This window comes from Passer montanus, unplaced genomic scaffold (genome assembly GCF_014805655.1).
Source record: "Passer montanus isolate IOZ18808 unplaced genomic scaffold, ASM1480565v1 scaffold7, whole genome shotgun sequence".
NCBI lineage: Eukaryota > Metazoa > Chordata > Aves > Passeriformes > Passeridae > Passer > Passer montanus.
In genome coordinates, this window is record NW_024372147.1 from 1,786,193 (window position 1) to 1,806,185 (window position 19,993).

Sequence of the window (19,993 nt, forward strand, 5' to 3'; positions counted from 1 at the left end):
TTTAAGGGGGGTTTTAGCACTTAGGGCTTTCTATCTAGGGATCTGTTATATTAAAGAGTATATGTGAACAGTTTATTTGTGGGCACTTCAAACCTTGTCTCTGAAGTACTTGCAATGAAAAACTCAAATAGCTTGAATAAAAAGAAGCATAAAGAAACAGCTATTCCTTTTCTCTCACTTCCTCCTCTCACTGCTGTAAAATTACAAGTAGTATTCTGAACAGCACAGGTTCTTCTGTATTTCCACTCCTTTGTTTTTCCTTATTACATGGTTTCCTAGTAGCTCATTTGTGTTATTTAAGGGCAAACTAGCCAATCTATTCTGAATGTTCATAGTGTGTCTCTCATCACATTTCTTGGTTTGCTGCTTCCATATTTTTAATTCATTCTGTTACCTTTTTTTAAATTGCTGCTGCTGTCACCCATTTATTTTCTGTGGGCACGAGACTTTCCCCACGATGTGGGGTACAACAAATCACGCATTCTTCTGTGTGTGGTCTCTGGGTAGGAGCCAGCCTTGCCTTCCTGAGTGCACCGGCACAGGCGCGGTCCGCGGCGAGAGCCGGCGCTCTCGGAGCCGGGAGATGGCGATCTCTGCCCTGAGCGCCCGCCGCTGTGTCCGGCTGCATCCCTGCCTGCGCGGGGGTAACTTAGGTGCTGTCAGGGGTTAGACTAATGCAAGGCTGTTGTGGCCTTTCCCAGGTGTTCCCTGCATGTGTTTTGATAAAAAGGCAGTATTGTACGGTGGGTTGCTAATAATTTATTAAACTTGTCGCAGAATGGCCTGGGTTGGAAAGGTCCCACTAGACCACGTTGCTCAGAGCTCCACCCAGCTTGAAAACTTCCAGGGTTGGGGCATCCACAGCTTGTCTGGTAAACCTGTGCCAGTGCTTTATTACCCTCACAGTAAAGAATTTGTTCTTAATATCAAATCTCTGCTCTGTTTTAGTTTAAATCCATTTCCCCTTGTCCTGTCATCACATGTTCTCGTAAAAAGTCTCTCCATCTTTCTTGTAGGCTCCCTTCAGGTGCTGGAAGGCTACAATTATGTCACCCCAAAGCATTCTTTTCTCCAGGCTCACCCCAATTCTCTCAGCCTTTCCTCACAGGTGAGGTGCTCCATCCCTCTGAACATCTTGGTGTCTGTCCTCTGGACTGTCTGCCACAGGTCCATGTCCTTCCTGGGTTGGGGACCCCAGGCTGGATGGAGTGTTCCAGATGGGGTCTCACCAGAGTGGAGGGTGAAAATAAAAACTGGGAATTAGCTCTTGTACATATATATATTACCTTCAGCTATGCTGTGTTTTGAAAGTTTTCCTTTCTTAGTTAAAGCTAAGAGCAATCATTAAATAAACATGTCTTATAAAAAAAGGAAACAAGAACAGTTTCCATATTTCCTGCTGCTACTGGTTGCCTGTTCTGGAGGCTTTTCTGAACACACAAGAGATTATGAATAATTACAGGCTAGTGATCCCTTTTGTCATATTGCATTATTTATGCTTGGAGTTTTTTTAGGTTATTCCTATAATTTATGATTGGTTAAAGCCTTAAAGCTCTGGAACAATGTATTTTTAGAATTTTTATTGTTATGTTATGCAATTATTAATGTTCTTAATATTTATGAAGTTTTAATCCAATTTTTCATGCCCCATAGGCTTATATCCTATGGAGAAGGTGGGAAATGCAGATTTTAAGGTAATTTCTAACTTGATAAGCCATCAGAAATGGATCCAACAAATGCCAGTCTTACAAACTTAAAGGCTGACTCACAGCCAAGAGATCATAGTGTGAATTAGAATTTGGAACAAGTGGTGAGCTACGTGTTAGCAGGTATAGACCACAGTTGTGATTGGTTGTATTCATCAAGCACCAGTTGGACAGTTAGAGCCAAAAGAAAACAAAAAAGGTTTTGTCAGTCAAAGCTAAAGCATGGAAAAATTGAATACTTGTTTTGTCAGGGCCACTTATCAAAGCAAATCTGACAGAGAAGGAGGAAAAAAGGTGAGTTGAAAGGGCATGCAGATCTTGATGGAACTGAATGACATTTGCCAGAAGCTGGGACAGTGGACCAAAAAAAATAGATCTTCCAGTTCAGTAGAGTAGTGCTCAAAGTGCAGAACAAACCTGAAGAGGCCCAGACTCTTTCCTGAAGACCATCTGTTCTGTAGAATAACTGGTATATTTTTTGGCAATACACAAAGCCAACCCAACAGCAATGAAAGATTATTCATTTAAATATATAAGAAGAGAATATGTGATGATAACACAAAAAGGGAAGTTTCTGTCTGGTGCCAGACATTAAGCTTTCTACAACATCAGGCTTGCTTTTAGAAAAACAGTTCCAGTTCAGCCCTCACCATAGGGAAAGCTGCATATAAATAAATGCATATAGTCAGAAGCTTCAAGTAATTTTTGAAAGAAGCAGAATTCCTGAGCTAAGTGAAACAAGCACAAAGGGTTGCACAAAGGCATAACACACCTGTGGAGAAGACTAGAGCAAGACAGAGTGTACTAAGAATATCATGCATGTGGATGCACTGTATAAAATGTCTTCTGAATATCCTTCATCAAGTGGCCTGAACTGTCCTTAAGTGTACTCTTGTGCAAAACTCTTCAAGAAGCAATCTTTTCAGATCTTGAAAGGTTTTCAAAACAGAATGGAATAAACAATTTATGAAAAAGAATCCTCAGTTTTAGTGACCATCTCTGCAAAAAAAACCAGAGATGGTGTCATTGCAGTCACGTCAGTTAAAATGGGAAAATGCTGCTGTTTGTACCATAGGCCTAACAAAGTCAAGAATAAGAAATCCTTGTCATTCACTGACCTCAGTTCATGCAGTAAAATGCTTGTGTGGTTTTTTTTGGTGAAAATAGAGCTTAATCTTGAATAATAACAAACCAGTTGTGGCCAAAAGATCTGTAAATAAATTCAGAAATGAAACACTTTTTGGCTCTTAATTTTCGCATTTTTGAAGGTAAATTCATTCGCCCAACAGAATTGCCATTGGCTGGAAAATTCAGCAAGTGTTTGGAAAAAAATCAGTGAGGCAAAATGTAGATGTAGATCAACTCTTAATCCATGTAAGATGTGAGGGTAGTCAATAGAGGGGCTAATTGAAAAGACTTATTAGTGACACCTAGTGAAACTGAGTATTGAGACCGCTGTATTTCAGGGGCAGTTGAGACTAGCTCAGTGACACTGCTGCAGTTGGTGTGAAGACAGGCTGCTCCACAGGGCAAGGTGAGCCAGCCATCTTCCAGTTCAGTAGAGTAGTACTCAAAGTGCAGAACAAACCTGTATTTCGGGGGCAGTTGAGACTAGCTCAGTTGACACTGCTGCAGAAGACAGGCTGCTCCACAGGGCAAGGTGAGCCAGGAACTGTTGGTGAGGAGAAGGCAGGTGCAGCTGTGCTGGAACGTGGAAATGGTGCAGTTGCACAAGAAGAGCCTAGCAAGTCCAGTGACAATCACCAGGGTCAGCCGTGAGTCCAGTGACTGTCACATCAGGCCCACAGTGACAAGGGAGGCCTAAGGTTTAGCTGTGAACTCATGGGCAGGAGTCAGGCTCCAGGGCAGCAAGGTGTATGGCCAGCACAGGCACGGCTGCAGCGTAGCTCAGGCAAGGCCCAAGTGCCTTGAAAGTGTCCCTGCACATGGTGGGGGGGTTGGAATTACATCATCTTCAAGGTCCCCTTCCAACCCAAACCATTCTGTGATGCTGTGTAGGATGTACAGTAGAATTGGAATTACAATATACTCTTAGGTAAAGAATGTTGATTTGATTTTGGGGCCAATATACTTGACATCTTTCAAACTCATTGCCTCTATTTTTATTTGTATGCACACTTTGTCAGATGGTTAGGAAGACATTAGAAATTGTTAGGAAAGGACATACATATGTTAAAAGTAATCCAAACTTAATGTAAAGAGCTTTTCTCTTCTATTTCTTTCTATTCCTAAAAGGTATTATTTTAATAATTAACTCTTTATAGAAGAAAGTCTTCAAGTGCACATTTTTCTAGGAGAAAGAAATTTAAGGTAACATGGAGAAAATATGTAGTGCTCAAATTAGAGTGAACCTCAATATCTGTTCTTTAGTTTGTCTTTTTTATGTTAGGAAGAGCCTAAATCACTTGTGAATTGTCATTCCACGGGGGATATGGGCCCCAAGACCATCTGATGGAAGATGTATTAAAATAATGTTGGATTTATAATAAAGGCTCTCTCTATGAGATAAGAATACTACTTTAATGACATATATGGGTAATGTGTCCATTAAAAGGCTTATGAGTTGCTAGAGGACATACTGAGAAACATATTTTTTTCCTTCTTATCTAGACAACTTTGAAAGAAGGAGATTAAGAGCTGAACAGAGATACCTGAGTTAAAATTATGAACATACTTCACCTGCTATTTGTTACTGAGAAAGTTAAAGGGGAAAGAATCTGTCATAAAGCATAGGTTTTAGCAGGGTTCTATGACAATACAGAATTTTCAAACTTTTCGTTGTCATTTCCCCTCTGTAAAGGGAAAACAATTTGAGTAGTATTTGGACTAAGATTAATAACTAGTTGATTTGGACTATTTCTTACCTTTGTGATAATATCACTGCAGTATTTTGCCATGATAAAACACAAAATAATCAGAAGGGGATGTCAGTGTAAGAGGGATGGGAAGACATGGAGCAGGGGATCTGGTTTTCCCGGGCAGTTTTGGGGAGAGGGACGTCTGTGTTCCAGGAGGCACGCATCCAAGAGACAAATGGAAAATGTTAAGTCTCCTGGAGGCCAAAGTAGTTCAAAGTTCCTTAATCACTTTCTGAGACTCACTTTTGTGGTTTTATGGGTCTTATGGCTTTTTTGGTATGTTTGAAAAAGTGTTGTCATTCCTCCTCTAACCTGTGCAAATAATCATCAGGAGCTTTGATCACTGCAGAGGTCATAGTGTGTTCCTTCAGATGAAAGACATCTGATGGTGATTAAAGTATGTATCTTGTTTATACTTTTTCTAATAATTTTTTCTATGTTTTTCACTGGTCCTAGCAGTTTTCCTCAATCATTATATATGGAATTTACCCTTGCCTTCCATCAACGGCTTATATGTAAGAGGGTCTAAAGATATTTTCTCAAAGTGGTCTGAAGTGCTTGGAGATAAATGGGCTTTTACTCAGTCCTTGATTGTTTTTGTTCAGCCTTGCTTGTGATATATCCTTCTTCCCTCTTTTCCTAGGTGTTGGCACACTGGTTAGTGTGATACCTCATAGTCAAAGCCCGTAGACAGTCTGCTTTTCACAGGAGCATTCGCACCCAACTCCTGGCAAAAGTGTTGAAATGGTACAGGCTGCCTGTACCATTTGTTAGAGAGGAGTGCAATAACAGCTACGTGTTGTGCATAATTGTGTTGTACTGCTTGATTTTGTGTGATAAAACACCCAAAAAAAAAAAGAGAATGCATGTAGTACAAGTTTTGAACTTCTTTACCACTTAATGCAGAGATCAGAATTCAAACAAAAATTCCTGCTTAGAGAACTGCTACTTATTTTGGTGTTTAGGGCTTATTTTGTTATTTTCAAAGTTGCTGTTGCTATTAAATATTAAATATTCTTGTAGAGGAAGGGAGCACTTATAATCATAGGGTCATCAGAAATGTTCAGTGTATGTAATAACAGAGACAGATATATTCTGATATATTAGTGTTTTCTAGATATGTGTCTTATCTAGAATTCACGCAGTTTTTGCTTCAAAGATCTAACGCAACAACTTTGTTCATTATAAAGATGTGGGGTGAATGGATGCTGTGTCAGACTGTATCTTTAAGTAGTTATGATAAAGTGAGTATTTCAGTGGTAGATCTGCTTTCTCTATGTCACTGGCTATCCTGTAAGGCAAAATGTTTTCATAAACTTTAAATAGAAGTATTTAAAGTATCCAGTTTTCAGACCATTTATGCACATTAAAAATAATTTGCTATTCAGGTTCAGTGGTTTTCTTGTTGGACAGTGCTTACACTGGGGTCTTACCACAACAGATGCAATAGATTATAAGAAGACGGCTAGTATAATAATTACAGCATGGAACAGACTGCTGGCAGATACAACAACGTAGCATTCTCTTTAATCGTAGTACTTCCCAGAGTGTGGGTGGCCACAGGCTGCAAATGTTTCAGTCAATCCCTTCTCCATGCAGCCGTGGTTGTAAAAAAGAGCTGAAGTAAACAGCATTCCACAGACCATTAAGAGGTTTTAATTTTGAAAAAATATAGCTTCCCTTCACCCTTCCTTTTGGCTGCTTGCTTCTGTCAGCTGTTACCTACCAAATCAGTTCTGCTTGAACTAAATAGTATATAATGTACTATCTATGGGCTCTTCAAAAAGTTTGTTGTGCTCTGTTCTGGCTTTTGTTGTTAAAATACACATTACCTTGAAACCTGAGTGTTTTGTTGTTTTTTGTAGCAAGAAATAACCTCTGGCCTTACGTTAAATGATGTATTATGTTTAATTTAAAAGCTTTTCATCTTTTTTTCATTCTCCTGATTTTTTTTTTCTTCAGTGCCCAGTGTGGTTTTGCTGTTTCTGTAAAATGCATTGTCTCCGTAGCCATTAGCACAATACCTTTTCTTCAACCAAAATGAAGGGGAACTTTCTGGTCTTTTTTACCCTTTTGGCCAGTTTACTCCTTTGGAAGTTGATTTCTCCTCCTTGACATATCCATATCTGGAATCTGAGTTTGATAGAGTAAATTTGAGCAGCTAAACTTGGTGTCATGAAAATTGTTATTTAGCATTTACAGGCCTTTTTTGGAGTATGTTAATCAGCTGCAGTTGAGGACAAATAATTTAATTTTATTTTTTAATTTAGTGCATGTGCATCAAAGCGTATGTTTTGGTAGATGACTTTTTAAATTGTAATTAGCCATATGTGGAAACAAGTTTGTAAACGAGCTTGAAAGAAATGTCCTAAGTGTCAGTGGGTAACAGTTCAAAGTGAATTTTCTTTTGAATCAAAACAGAGGACAAAATACTTACGTGAAACATAGGCACATGTTTAAGATCTGACATAATTTATTAAAGCCTAATGACTTCATGAACTCTTAATGTGATAAGAGACTTTTCAAATTTGAAATTACTAGTTAAAATTGAATTTTAAGAATCAAGTTGGCTTGCTTTGCAATGTGTCTCAAGGGAGTAAAAAGCAGTTCAGGCACTTTTCTCTGTCCTTTGTGTGATTAAATTGTGTCCCACATACCAAGGACTTTATCCTGTTGAAGGAAGTGCACTTCCTAAGGTGTACACACCTTAGGAAACCCACATCTCATAGCAGTATTTGGTAGAAATTTAAACTTGCTAATGTACAGTTCTGTTAAAGGTTAAAGACCCCAAGGTTCTTAGGTATGGTTAGGTGTGGGTAAGGGGAAATACTGCAATGAAAATGGGAATTGACTGATGAATCAAAGATGAGCAATTGATACAATGATAGTATGTATTTGAGATTTCTAAAATAGCTTCTAAAACAATTCATAAAGGACAGGAGGATGATAAAAGTTGTTAAACTTATTAATACAAGAAGAGAGTGAGGCTGGATCTTTTTAACATAGAAAAAACATTTTAGAATGAAGATGTCTTCATATACAGCACATAAACTATTTCTAATGCCTATTGTCTTGAAGTTTTGCTGACTTCACTGTCAGTATTTTCATTTTTCCATTGCTCTTTCATTTTTGTAAAGTCAGCCAGAGGGAGTTCTTGATAATTTTGAACATTTTGAAGATTATACATCTAGATAGTTAGTTAGTCTTTTCACTAGCTCTTTTGAGAATCAGCATTTTAAGCTGATTTGGACCTTCTCTGGTCACCTGTAGACAGTTGCACTGGTAGGATGTAAGAGAATTTGCAATGTTTTCAAGTTTGCAAACATTACTGTAGTCTTCTAGTTGAAAATAGAATGGTATTATGAATGGGCAGCTAGGAAAAAACAGACCTCTCTTCTTCAAATATATTTCTTTAACAATGCCAGGCTAACATGATTATAAAGGATTTCTCAGCTTCTGGGTCAAAATAAACAAAGGCTAAGTTTCAAAGAACAAAATGAGAAACCAAGAATTCTGCTTTCCTGCAAGGCTGCTTGAGCTTTAACAGCAAGTGTCACAAATTGCTAGGCAGCTGACATTTCTCAGAGTACTTTAGTCGTGCCAGGTGGCTCTAGTAAAGAGTAATGATTTGTTACTGAGACACAAAAAGAGGTCTCTATTTGAAGAAATTCTACTGGCATTAGATATTTTTGCTCAATCTAATATAACTATGACCAGCAGTTGTTGTATCACCATTATAGATGTATTCTGTGCTTTTCTTGCTAAGAAGTTCAGTGGACAATTTTCTCCCCTTAAGCATTTAACAGCATGATACTTAGGAAGTCCAACCCCAAAGTGATTAAAGTAATTTTTCCTGAATATCATTGTAAATTAGGTGCAGTATTTGCAATGTGTACCTATTGGAAGTATAAAAATGGGTACATACATGCATTGAAAAAATCATAAATTTGAGATTATAATTTTTCTAGAAATTGTGTAACTCACAGATTTAAAGTAAAAGTGAAACAGTCTTATAATCCATCCACTCTTTCTAAACTTATTCATCTTTTCCACACCTTTTTTGTGTGCATAAAAGGAATTCTTTAGTGGGAAGCTTGCATTTTGGCTTTTGAAAATGGTGTAGGGAAGAAAGACATTAATTCTAAATCACTAGCTAGTTAAACCAGAGAGCTTTACAAAAAAAAGAAGAAAGATTTATGGTTTACTCTGGTAGAGCTATTGAATTTCCTTTTGTAGGTTAGTGTAAATGTGTGTTTTATTTCAGCATCAAAAGTCTCCCCCTTTTAATAAAAAGAGTAATAGCACTTTCTAGGTGGGTGTTTCTTAAAGAGAAGGGAGAGAGTAAAGGGAAGGAGATTTGAAACTGCTTTTCCTGTCTGAGGCCAAGAGTAGACTCAAAAGCTTACCAGCCCAATAGTTCTTCAGCTTCTTTCTTATGATTTCTGAGGGTTTTGTTATTGACTTGCAGATGGAGCTTAGGCTTTGGAACTCATCCATTAAAAAGTTTCATGGTCTTAGCCGCAGTAGTAATGCAGCGTGTTTTTACTGTAGCAGTGTCACAGAAGGTAACTGAGGTTGAATTGGTGAGGGAAAAACAGTGCAGCCTTCCCTTCTCCTCCCCATAATTTTCTTTTCCACATTTCATTTGGAAATTAGGATCATGTAACATTTTTCATCCATTTTAGGAAATAGAGGTAGAACATGAGCCTAGTCTTTTTACTAAGCTTCATGTATCAGCAAGAGTAATACAATTCATAGTATACTTTAATTTCTAAAGAAAAAGCATATTTTGAAATTTTTTTCATTTAAGTTTTTCTAGTAGGTTTTCATTGCTTTTTGCCATACTTTTAAAATATTTTTAAAGAGAAAAATGTATTCATGACTGTTAAAACAAAGTTGAGGAACTTGGCCTAATATCAGAGCACCTAAAGCAGCTTGACTGAAAGTCAGGGACAGAACATGGTGAAGGGTAATCATGAGGTAGAGTGTGGAGAACTTCAGAGAATCTGTTTTTATATCTGGGAATACATGAAAAACAATGAAGACTGTGTATTAATTTTCTGAAAGAGTAGTACTATTCCTGTGGGGGGTTTTGTTTTATTTTTAGTTGAAGTCTAGTCATTTATCTGTAGGTTTTCTATAACTTGATCACATGCTTGAATGACAAGATCCTTGTCTGTGTAGGAGTGTTTAGCAGAATAATTTATTTATGATCAACTAGTCTTTCATGGTTATCAATGGAGATTTAGATGTAGGCAGATATCAGACTTATGTTCCAAGTGAAGAAAAAATAAAATGAGAAGATCCAGTAAATCCTAAACATGGCCAGCAGTTTTGTTTAGTGTGCTGGCACAGAATTTAGCTGATGAAAACCATCTTGTAGATGTATACATCCACAAGCTGTGCTGAAACAGAAAAACTCCCAGATAGTAAATGTCAGAAAGAAATGTAGGAAGCAAACCTCTCCTATCCTTGTACTTAGGCACTTTGAACCCAATTGAGGAATATTCCAAGCTTTTGTAATGTTAATTGAAACTGAAGTGGTTTCTTTTTTGCAAAACCTCTGAGTGATTACTGGAATGGACTCAGTTCGGTAAAGTAAGAGTTTGTGTTGAGTAGCTACATGTGTTGAGTAGCTAGTAATTGAAGTGTATGTGTGTATGTGGTTTAACATTTAGTATTTTGAAATGTGTTTTAACCAGTTTTAATGTTAAAGGAGAGACTGGACTTTTTGGTTAGCTTATCAATGGTTTATTTAAAGATTTTTAAAAATTATTTTTACTACTTTTTTTGTGTAATATGCTCTCACATACTGATAATAATTGTTGTTCACAAATATATGCCACGTAGTTTCCCCTAATTCTCCCACTGAGAATTTTATAAAATGTTGAGAAAGCAGAATAATTTTGAGTAAAATAGTACTTTAAAAGCTAGATGACATTTAAGTATGTATGGTGTTTGATACCTTATGGTGGGAAATGCAAGCACAGAAAGCTCCAAGCCTTCTCCGAGGTCTTAGGTCAAGCACTGTATCCATTTCTGTCTCTGAGCGTGTATGCTGGAGGCCTTGGGAGCTCTCTGGCAAAGATAAGGAGCTTGAAACTTTTAAACAAACTAGAGGGGTGCAAGAGTCATAAAATTGTTGTATTTCCATAGTTTGTTTAAAAGTTTCAAGCTCCTTCTTATCTTTCCCTTTCTCTGTAGTATCAGAGGTGGCTAGAGGTAACACAACTGGAGCTGCAGGCACAGTCTGGGCAGCAGCAGGAGCAGGAGCAGGAGCAGGAGGGGGCCCACCCAAGGCAGGGGTTTTGCCTGAGCAGGCAGAGCCACACAGGCAGAGCTGCAGCGAGTGGCAGAGCTGAGGGAGTTACCAAGGACTGAGCTGTTTGTTCAATATCTCGATAAGCACATGGCAACCAAGCGACTGTGAAACCCCGATGAGTAAACATGTAGTATAGCTTAACTCCAGCAGCATCCCAAAAAGACATAGTAAAAGCAAATTTAAAATCTGCATTTTCAAAATTTTTCTGTAGCCAACCTGAAAGATCTTTTAAGTTCTTGCTTGGGTATGGCACAACAGTTAGATCTTATCAGAGTATACACGTCTCTCTGTTCTTTGGACATCTCTTGTCCTGTTACACCCCAGAGTTCACCTGACGTCTCTTTGCAGGTGATCCAAGTCGGGCTCATGCCAGGCTCAGTCCAGCAAGCATGGTAATCTTCCTCTCAGCAGCGACTGGAGCTCGACTCTCACCCTTCTTTCAGGGCTTCCCTTAACCATCCTCCTCTCAGTCCCAAACTGAGATAAAAGTGTTGTTCCTCACATGGTGGGCACCAATTGTTCGGGATGCTGAAAGACAGGGTCAACTGATGAGGCATTTAAAAGATGGTTTATTGCAAAACCAGTCTCATGGAAGGGTGAGACTAAGACTGATTCATCCATAGTTATCCCATTAGCAACCTTGTGTCAGAAGCCATTAATTCTAACATATTCTAGTTACAATGTCTTTTATAAATTTCTTATCCAATCAGCTACTTCCACAAAGCTCGCTAGCATCTTCATAACCAATTGCTAATTGCTATGTTTTACATGATTTACAGCAATGCATCTTTTTCTATCCAATCATATAACTTTACAGAAACATATTGCTGTATCTTCTACTTTTTATCAACTCTGCAACAAGTTCTATTGTGAAACTCTGAAATCTTCTACTATTTCACTTAATATATTTGTTCACTTATATGAGGCCTATAGCTACTTGCTTAATACATATTTGTGCTTAAACTACAAATATTTTTATTTCATGTCTATTCTGTTCCAAGCCTTATTAAATAAAGGTCTTAGGTTAAGCACAGTATCCATCTCTATCTCTGAGCTTGTATGCTTAAGGCCTTAGGAGCACTCTGTGCTTACATTTCCCACACCTTGTATTCTTTTGCATTTTGATTTTGTTTGCAGAAAACTATTTTTCTGTCTTCTCCTGGAGCCACAGAGCAAGTGAACAAGAGGTCTTAGAAGAAAAATTTAAAGTCACAGACTTTGTTATGAATAGATAAGTGTGTGGAAATAGTATGAATTGCATTATGTCAGCATCTCAGTCCCAGAATTGATTTACTAAACAGTTGGTGAAATGGTCTTTAAATGAGCATACTGCTTTGTAATTTACAGACTTAGCCACTATGATTCTTCAGAACTGGCTGCTTACTTCGTAGTAAGAAAGTTTTAAAAGTACCAACTCTGTTGTGTTTTATTGTCAATTCAATCTAGAGAATATGGGGCATGATAAAACTCACAGGCCTTTAGGCAGGATTTTTAAGAAAACATTACTAAAAAATACAGGAATTCAAGCTGCTGAAAGCTAGCAAACAAAAAATTAATTTATATTTATAAAACAGAGCAGTGTGTATATCTTGCTTACTGAAGACTCTGTTTAAATGATTTGGGAAGTAATGTGGGCTGTTAGGATCCTACATTTAAAGAAAACCCCTATTATGTAGTGTTTTTATATTTTTAAATTATGACAGGAAGTCATATTGTCTGATTTATCTGTACTGTAATAGATTATACAGTTTTGAATTACCTTTTCAGTCAGATTTGAAATAGAATTTGACTTCTTGAATTCTAGACCTGCGTTGAAAGCCATGGGCCATCTGGCTGTAGAGGAAACACCTAAGAGCAGCACTGATGTACAGACTCCTGAAGTTGACATACAAGGAATTCTCATTCCAAACTCTTATTAAATGCAAATAAGAAATAGCACTTACATCTAAAGCTTCCTCTGAATAATATGTAGTTTTTCATGTTATACCTGCTTTCTTTTAGTAGAGCTGAGAAAATCTGGTTCCCGTTGCAACAGAATAGAAAGGTCAGAAATAAATCTGTTACTTGATCAGGTTTCAGAAATTTCCCCTTGGGTGTCCATGCTGTACTTATTCCAACAGATTTACACAGATCATAATTTTCTGCAAAATGCCATTAATGGTCTCCTCAAAAAATAACTGCACTTTGTGTTTTTGAGCAGAATATACTTAAGAAAAGTATTTCTTCAGAATAAATGATAGATTATTCAGTTTCATCCTGCTGTACTATTGCTTTGATAGACTCATCCAAGATGGCAAAAAAGAGCACAGTATCATTGCTGGGAAGTCTTAATTAGTGTCAGGTTTGAATGGCTTATCTCAGTGAAAACATCCATCTCCACTGTTCAAAATGCATTGTAGCTATTGATTTGCACATCTGCTTCTGAGAACATTCAGAACCATAAATATTTTGGAAAGTGTGTTGAGAAGTTTCCAGAAATAAACTGCCTCTGCTGGAATGTCTTTGAAACTGTGTCATAAATTCCAGGACAGTTGCTACACAAATACAGTTATTATCATAAAACTTGCCATCTTGTAATAAAAATCAAGTTCTGTTTATGTTTTGAGGTCTAATTTCAGAACTATTTGTGCCTTTAATTCAAGCTTCTATATTTTTCCCTATTGATGTGTACAGGAAAATACTGGCCATTTCAGAAAGAAAAGGGGTAAAAGGGTTCAGAGCTTTTGGATCCCTGCTTGGTAAATACAGTATCAGAACCTAAAGCACCTCCTGCCTTGCTGGATTTGTGGTCGCTAGTTGAGTTCATGTTTGCCTGGGACTGTGTTACTTAAACCAGTGGAGCGACAAGTTTTGCTCTAGAAAAGTAATTTCCACACTTTCATGGAGTCACATGCTTCATGAGATGGTTGTTCCAAAAATGTTATGGAGTAACTCAACAAATCCTTTATAGCACATGGAAATCAGCCTTCATTACTTAAAGAGGAATATCAAGAAAGTTAGCTTAGCTTGTGTGAAAAGTATTTTAGTTACTTAGTCCACTTTAGAATCATAGAGGTTGCAATAGATCTATAAGATCATGAAGTCCGATGTTAACACTGCACTGCCATATTGCCATCTAACCACGTACCCTAGTGCCACATCTACACAACTTTTGAAGACTTCGAGGAGTGGGGATGCCACCACCAGTACGGCAGTCTGTTTCAATGCCTGACAACACTATTCAATGAAGAAATTTTTCCTAATATCCAGTCTAAACCTCCCCTGGTGCAACTTGTCCTGTCATTTGTTACTGAGATTGTAACACAGGAGAGACCAGCCCCTACGCCTTCCTTTCAGGCAGTTGTAGAGGGCAATAGTTGTAGAGTCTCCCCTGCTTTTCTCCAGGCTAGACATCCCTAGGTCCCACAGCTGCCCCTCATAGGGCCTGTGCTTCAGACCTTTCACCAGCTTTGTTGCCCTTCTCTGGACTTGCTCCAGCTCCTCAATGGCCTTCTTGCAGTGAGTGGCCCAGAACTGGACTCAGGATTCAAGGTGTGGCCTCACCAGTGCTGAGTGCAGGTGACAGTCACTGCCCTGTCCTGCTGGCCACACTCTTGGTGATAGAGGCCAAGATGCCTTCCTGGCCACCTGGGCACAGCAGGTTCCTGCTCAGTCGTTGACCAGCACCCACAGGTCCTTTTTGGCTGGGCAGCTTTCCAGCTTCTCTTGGCCAGCCTGCAGTGCTGTCTGGGGTTGTTGTGACCCAGTGTTGGGCTGGACCCAGCACTTCACCATATCAAACTTCATACTGCTGTCCTCAGCCCATTGATCCAGCTTGTCCGGATCCTTCAGTGAAGCCTTCCTACACTTCAGCAAATTGAATCTCCCACCCAGCTTGGTTTCATCTGCAAACTGACTGAGGGGGCACTGTAGAGGATCAGACCTAAGCATGTTTTGTCTCAAACATTCTGAGTATTGCTACAGTGATTGAAGGAGAGAGTCCTGTGGAGCTGGGATAGTGCTGTTCTGAGCTAAGATCCTGCTCTGCCTTGAGACTCACGCTTAGTTCCCCATCCCCACCACACTTCCAGGAGAAGTGCTGGCTGTGCATGAGTGAACAAAATTGTGTGACAAGTCTAGTTTACATAAGAAGCATGCACCAGATGAACTGCAAAAGGGAAAAAGGTCCCCTCTTTATTTTTTCTCTCATTCTCTCATTTCTCTGGCTTTCTTTCTCTTTTTTCTCCTTATCCTTTCCTTTTCTTTTGTTTTCTTTGTCTTAGTATCCCAGCTCTGTTTTCTCTGGCTTTCTTTCTCTTTTTTCTCTTTATCCTCTCCTTTTGTTTTCTTTGTCTTAGTATCCCAGCTCTGGACCATCCACAGAACAAGAACTACTGTGAGGTCTAAGAACTGGAGACAGTTTGTTTTCTTCCCTTGCTTTGCCTCAGCAGATCAGTCATATCCTATCCCATATGCCATACTGAATTTTGTTCTGGGAGTGGGGAGGTAGTGGAGGTATTCTATAGGATCTTGTAGATATGAAGCAGTGTGCTTACATTAATAAAGAAAGTTTATGAGTTTATGTTTTTGTGGTAATGTTCATAGGATTGTCTGCCTGTTACAGGTATTAGAAATCTCTCTGTAGCAGTGGATTTTGAATTATCTGCAGTATTACTCAGTATAAATTGCATCGGTACAATAAAGTCACTTGCAAGGTTGTTCAAAGAAGTTGGTTGTTATGAGTGCTTTATAAAAAGTCATTAATTCAGTTTCAGGTTGAATGGGATTTTGAATAGCATGCCTTTAATCCTAGACTGGGGGATGGATTTCTTCTCTTGCAATTACAGCCAAGGTGGTTTCATTCTTACCTACTCAGTGGTGAGAGAAGTCAAGAAAAAAGTCATTTAAGATATTACAGTGTGCCTGACTAGTGTTTGTTTTCCAGCCATCTTGATTTTGTAAATGCAGAAATTAAAGACCCCGTGTTATTTTTCCTTTTGAATGCAGCATTTCTGCTGTAGATCCACTTCCTGGCTTGTAGAATGTGGTAGTAGTGGATTAGACAGTGAGTGGTAATTGATTCACTGCCAGGAGTAACTGATGATTATGCAGATCACTGGTTGTTAATTTTGCTGGGGTAGTGTAGGATCCTTGGCTGATACCATCAGTACAGGAGTACATTTAGTACTGATAATTTTCTCATTGTGCACTTGAATATCTCGTAGGTATTGATCTTGAAATGATTCCTTAAAAGTCATCAGTATTAAATAAGTGTTTGATACTGCGGCTCTGTAATATGTCATGCTTTTAGATTTTCTAAAATGCTTGGGGGATTCACAATGTAATACTGGAACTTGTCACAAGGTTTGAATGTTTGTATTGCTTCCTATATACGTGAGAAAATCTGAAATAGTTTTTATTTCTCTATAATACTTTCTGAAAGAGTTAATTTAAAATATTCCCAAGCCCTTCTCTGCAAGGCTGCTCTCAATCCATTCACCCCGATAATCGATATTAGAGATTGCCCCAGTGGGGGTGCTGGACTTTTCACTTGGCTTGTTGAACTTTGTGAAGTTCACACAGGCCCGCCCCTCCTTCCTCTGGATGGCATCCCTTTCCACAGGGAATCAACCGCACCACGTATCTTGGTGTCATGTGCAAATTTGCTGGGGGTGCCCTCAGTCCTACTGTCCCACTCAGTCCCATCCCATCCCATCCCATCCCATCCCATCCCATCCCATCCCATCCCATCCCATCGATGACATTAAATATTCCTTATTCTAACAACTTATTTGTCAAGTATGAGTGAAGCATGAGTACTAATTTTTCTTCCAGACAGCTCTCTGTTAATATAGAGTAGTAAAAGAATTATCACTTACAACCAGAATTCTATAAGAAATAAATAAGCTATTTTTTCTAGAGAGAAGGAGAACTTTCTGTATGTGTTCTAGAAGAGTAAGCTTTTAAACTGAAAAAGACAAATGCTTTAACTTACCTTTAACAAATATCTTTGTTGCATGTAGGGATGTCTCAGGCTTTTCACTGCAACACTGTCAGTAAAATGAAACACATAAGACATAGAGCTGAATTGTAAATATTTCCATCTTTAATACCTATTTGTCTTATATAAATACTTAATAGCTCCTTTCATCTTGACTACAATATCTCCTTGCCTGTGTTTACCTTGCCCCCTTCTGGCTGCTTGGAGATTTTGTACATTTCAAGAAAAACTCTGCAAATTCCTTGCACAGATCTAGTAAATTGAAAACGAAACAACAAAAAACCCCAAGCAAGTATATAAGCAAGCAAGCAAAACCCCAAAACAATAACTAACTGAAAACCAGTGCAGAAATGGGTTGTAGGACATATGCAGACTCTGATGATGTATAGTCATTTTGTCTTCTCTTTTCTTCTACTGCTTGGTTAACACTGGCTGTTACACAAGGGCAGGGGGAAAGTAATTTCGAAAGTATTCTTCACAAAGAGAGTGTTGAATTTATTTTACCCTTAGGAAAATCCTGATTACAGAAAGGGTCACTAGACAATAAATTTTGTAGTGTTACAAAATGTAGGGTTTTAAGCCACTCCCTCATTTAGCTGTTGTTTGCTGCCATATCAGCCTGCCAAATCCTTTTTCAGAGATTTTTATGTTTATTATCACTGGTCAAGATTTTTGTAAGTCTTTCACTAATGAGTCCAAGAGACTTTGGACTTTTCAAGCCCCTTCCTTACCTCTCACGAAAGTGACATCCCAGGTTTGCTGTTGTAACGCCTCCTTTATTTTTTTTTGACTTGCAGTTTGGTCCCTTATATCATTCCACTTGGCAAACTATCCTGTTTTGTAGGTACCCTTGGTAGTGTTCTGAAAAGAAAATTTAACTTTAGTAATAGTTGCAAAAGACAATAAAAATATATAAAGTTTATTATTTTTTATTAATGAATTAAGTCCTGTTGGGAGATTGTACACTGTAATAGATTTTAGCTTTCGCTTTTGACACACTTAGAGGCTTGTACATTTTTTAAATATGCTCTTTTCTGTCTTTTTCTTAAGAATGCAAAAATTGAATGTAAGTTACTACTTTGAAACTGTTTTGTCACAGCATTTTTTCTTCCCTTTTGTTTGTGGGAATTCTCTGGATGGCAGAGAATCCAGAGCAGTTGGATTGCAGGGAATCCAGAGCAGTTGCTCCTGTTGAAGGCTATCTGGGAAAAAAGTTGTACAAAAAAGTTATACAATGAAGGAAAAGGATATTTAGACATTTGACGTAACTCTTCAAGGTAGTAAAAGAATCCTGAAGTACAATAAATAAGGTATCCCAAATTATTTTCACTTATTTTGATAATTGTGAATTTTCTTAGACCTCTGGTGTTCTTCTGCTGATTCTTCTCTCTCACATCAATCAAACATGGAACACATGAATTGAATATATCTAATTCCAGGACTTCTGAAGTAGTTGCTTAGGGATGTTCAACAAAAGCATATATAAATACTTGAGTTTCTGAAAGGAGAAAATCAGTTAATGAGATTTCCTTCCTCTTTTTTTTCTTTTTTTTTCTTTTTTTTTTCCTCAAAAATCTTTCATCAGGTTCCCCTTTTTATTAATAAGAATGCATAGAATGAAGGTATGAAGCAGCCCCATAAAAGTCACAGTGGTTTTGTCTGAACTTTACTTTAATCATATGTTTTTTAAATGAAGGCCTTTTCCAGTGTATACTAATCCTGGTCCTCTGTTACAAAGAGTTTTGTATACTTAGTGCCATATAAAGTTTATGCTATAAGTGTCAGTGATACATAAAGCCTGAAATGAGCCTTGGAAAGGGAACATAACTGTTGTTATGTCAGCATGTAGCAGTCAAGACAGGAAGAAATGAAAGCTGTAAAAAATGCAGAGCAGATAGTTTGATGATCAACTTAGAGCCATGTCAGCTCAGTTGTGACCCCAGGATGCAAAAACCTGCTCAAGATTTCACACTTTTGTTTTTTATAATAAGTTTGCTAGGGAATGTGCTGCGGTGTAAGATCTGTCCAAATGACAGCAGAGCTGTAGTATAGGGCTGAAGAATTAGGAAAACATGAGTACTATGCTCAGAGTCCCCTGAGCACGCCTGCAGAACCAGTGTGCCAAATCTGTTAATCTGACTTAGAATCCATCATAAAAGGATTGCTTAGATTTTCATTTGATGTATTTAAAAGGCTTTAATGAAATGTAAAGCATTTTGTAGTGAAATTGGTGGGGAAGTAAATGTCAAGATAAGATTTTTATCAACATCTCCTCAAGATAATGAGGAAATTAAGCAAATTACAGTATGATACCAGACTCTGAATCCCAGAGCATCTGAGAAAATAGATGTTAATTTCACACTGGCTCTTCTTGATCGTTGTACTGATCAAGTCTGCAGATGATTGAAATGGCTCTCAGAGAGTTGAAACCTAGCTACAGTCTGTGGTTTTGTTGTGAATGGTGTCCATTGCGACTGGACAGCTGCTGAAATCGCATGGTGTGTATGAACCCACATTTTCCTATGACTGGTGGGGGCTGTCTGCTCTTCTGCATCAATGGTGGAAAATGGCCACAGCTGATCAAAAGGCCTTACCCCAGACAGAGTTCAATAGCTGTCCTATCCCTTTACACAGCTGGTGTTAGCATGCAACTTTACTGCCATTATGTTGATTTTTCAGAGTTTGCTGTGCCATCTCCTTTCTTCTTCTAAGTGGGAAAATAATGAAACAGAAACCAGTACATTCATATCAGCTCTGGGCTACACGTCAGCAGATTATTATTGTCACTTGGTTAAAAATGTAAGTATTTTGTGTAATTGAGATTCTGACAATAATAAATCACCAGTTTATAAGCACGTACATGGAGCTGTCATTGTGATAAGGAACATGAACTGAACTTTGTTTATCTTTTTTTACCTCAGTTACTTTTACAACCTTTTAAGGGAAAAACTGAAGTGGGAGATCTCTGGACAAATGAGAAATTTTTATTAGATTACACTATAATAAATATTCATAAAAACAAAATTCCCATTCCTGTTGTGCTATAACAAAAGAAAAACCCTATTCTAGTGTTATTTTTTCCCCATGAAGTTAAAATTATATTTGT

The 19,993-nt window shown here is 38.0% G+C and overlaps 1 protein-coding gene across 5 annotated transcripts in view; it reads left to right on the forward strand.

Moving 5' to 3' along the window:
- Window positions 1-19,993, forward strand: part of FANCC (FA complementation group C) — a 77,551-nt gene that overhangs the window by 26,637 nt on the left and 30,921 nt on the right. For all 5 annotated transcript variants that reach the window (XM_039729744.1, XM_039729745.1, XM_039729746.1 and 2 more), the window contains exon 5: window positions 19,567-19,686. In XM_039729744.1, coding sequence (XP_039585678.1) covers window positions 19,567-19,686 — 120 coding nt within the window. The remainder of the gene's footprint in view (window positions 1-19,566; window positions 19,687-19,993) is intronic.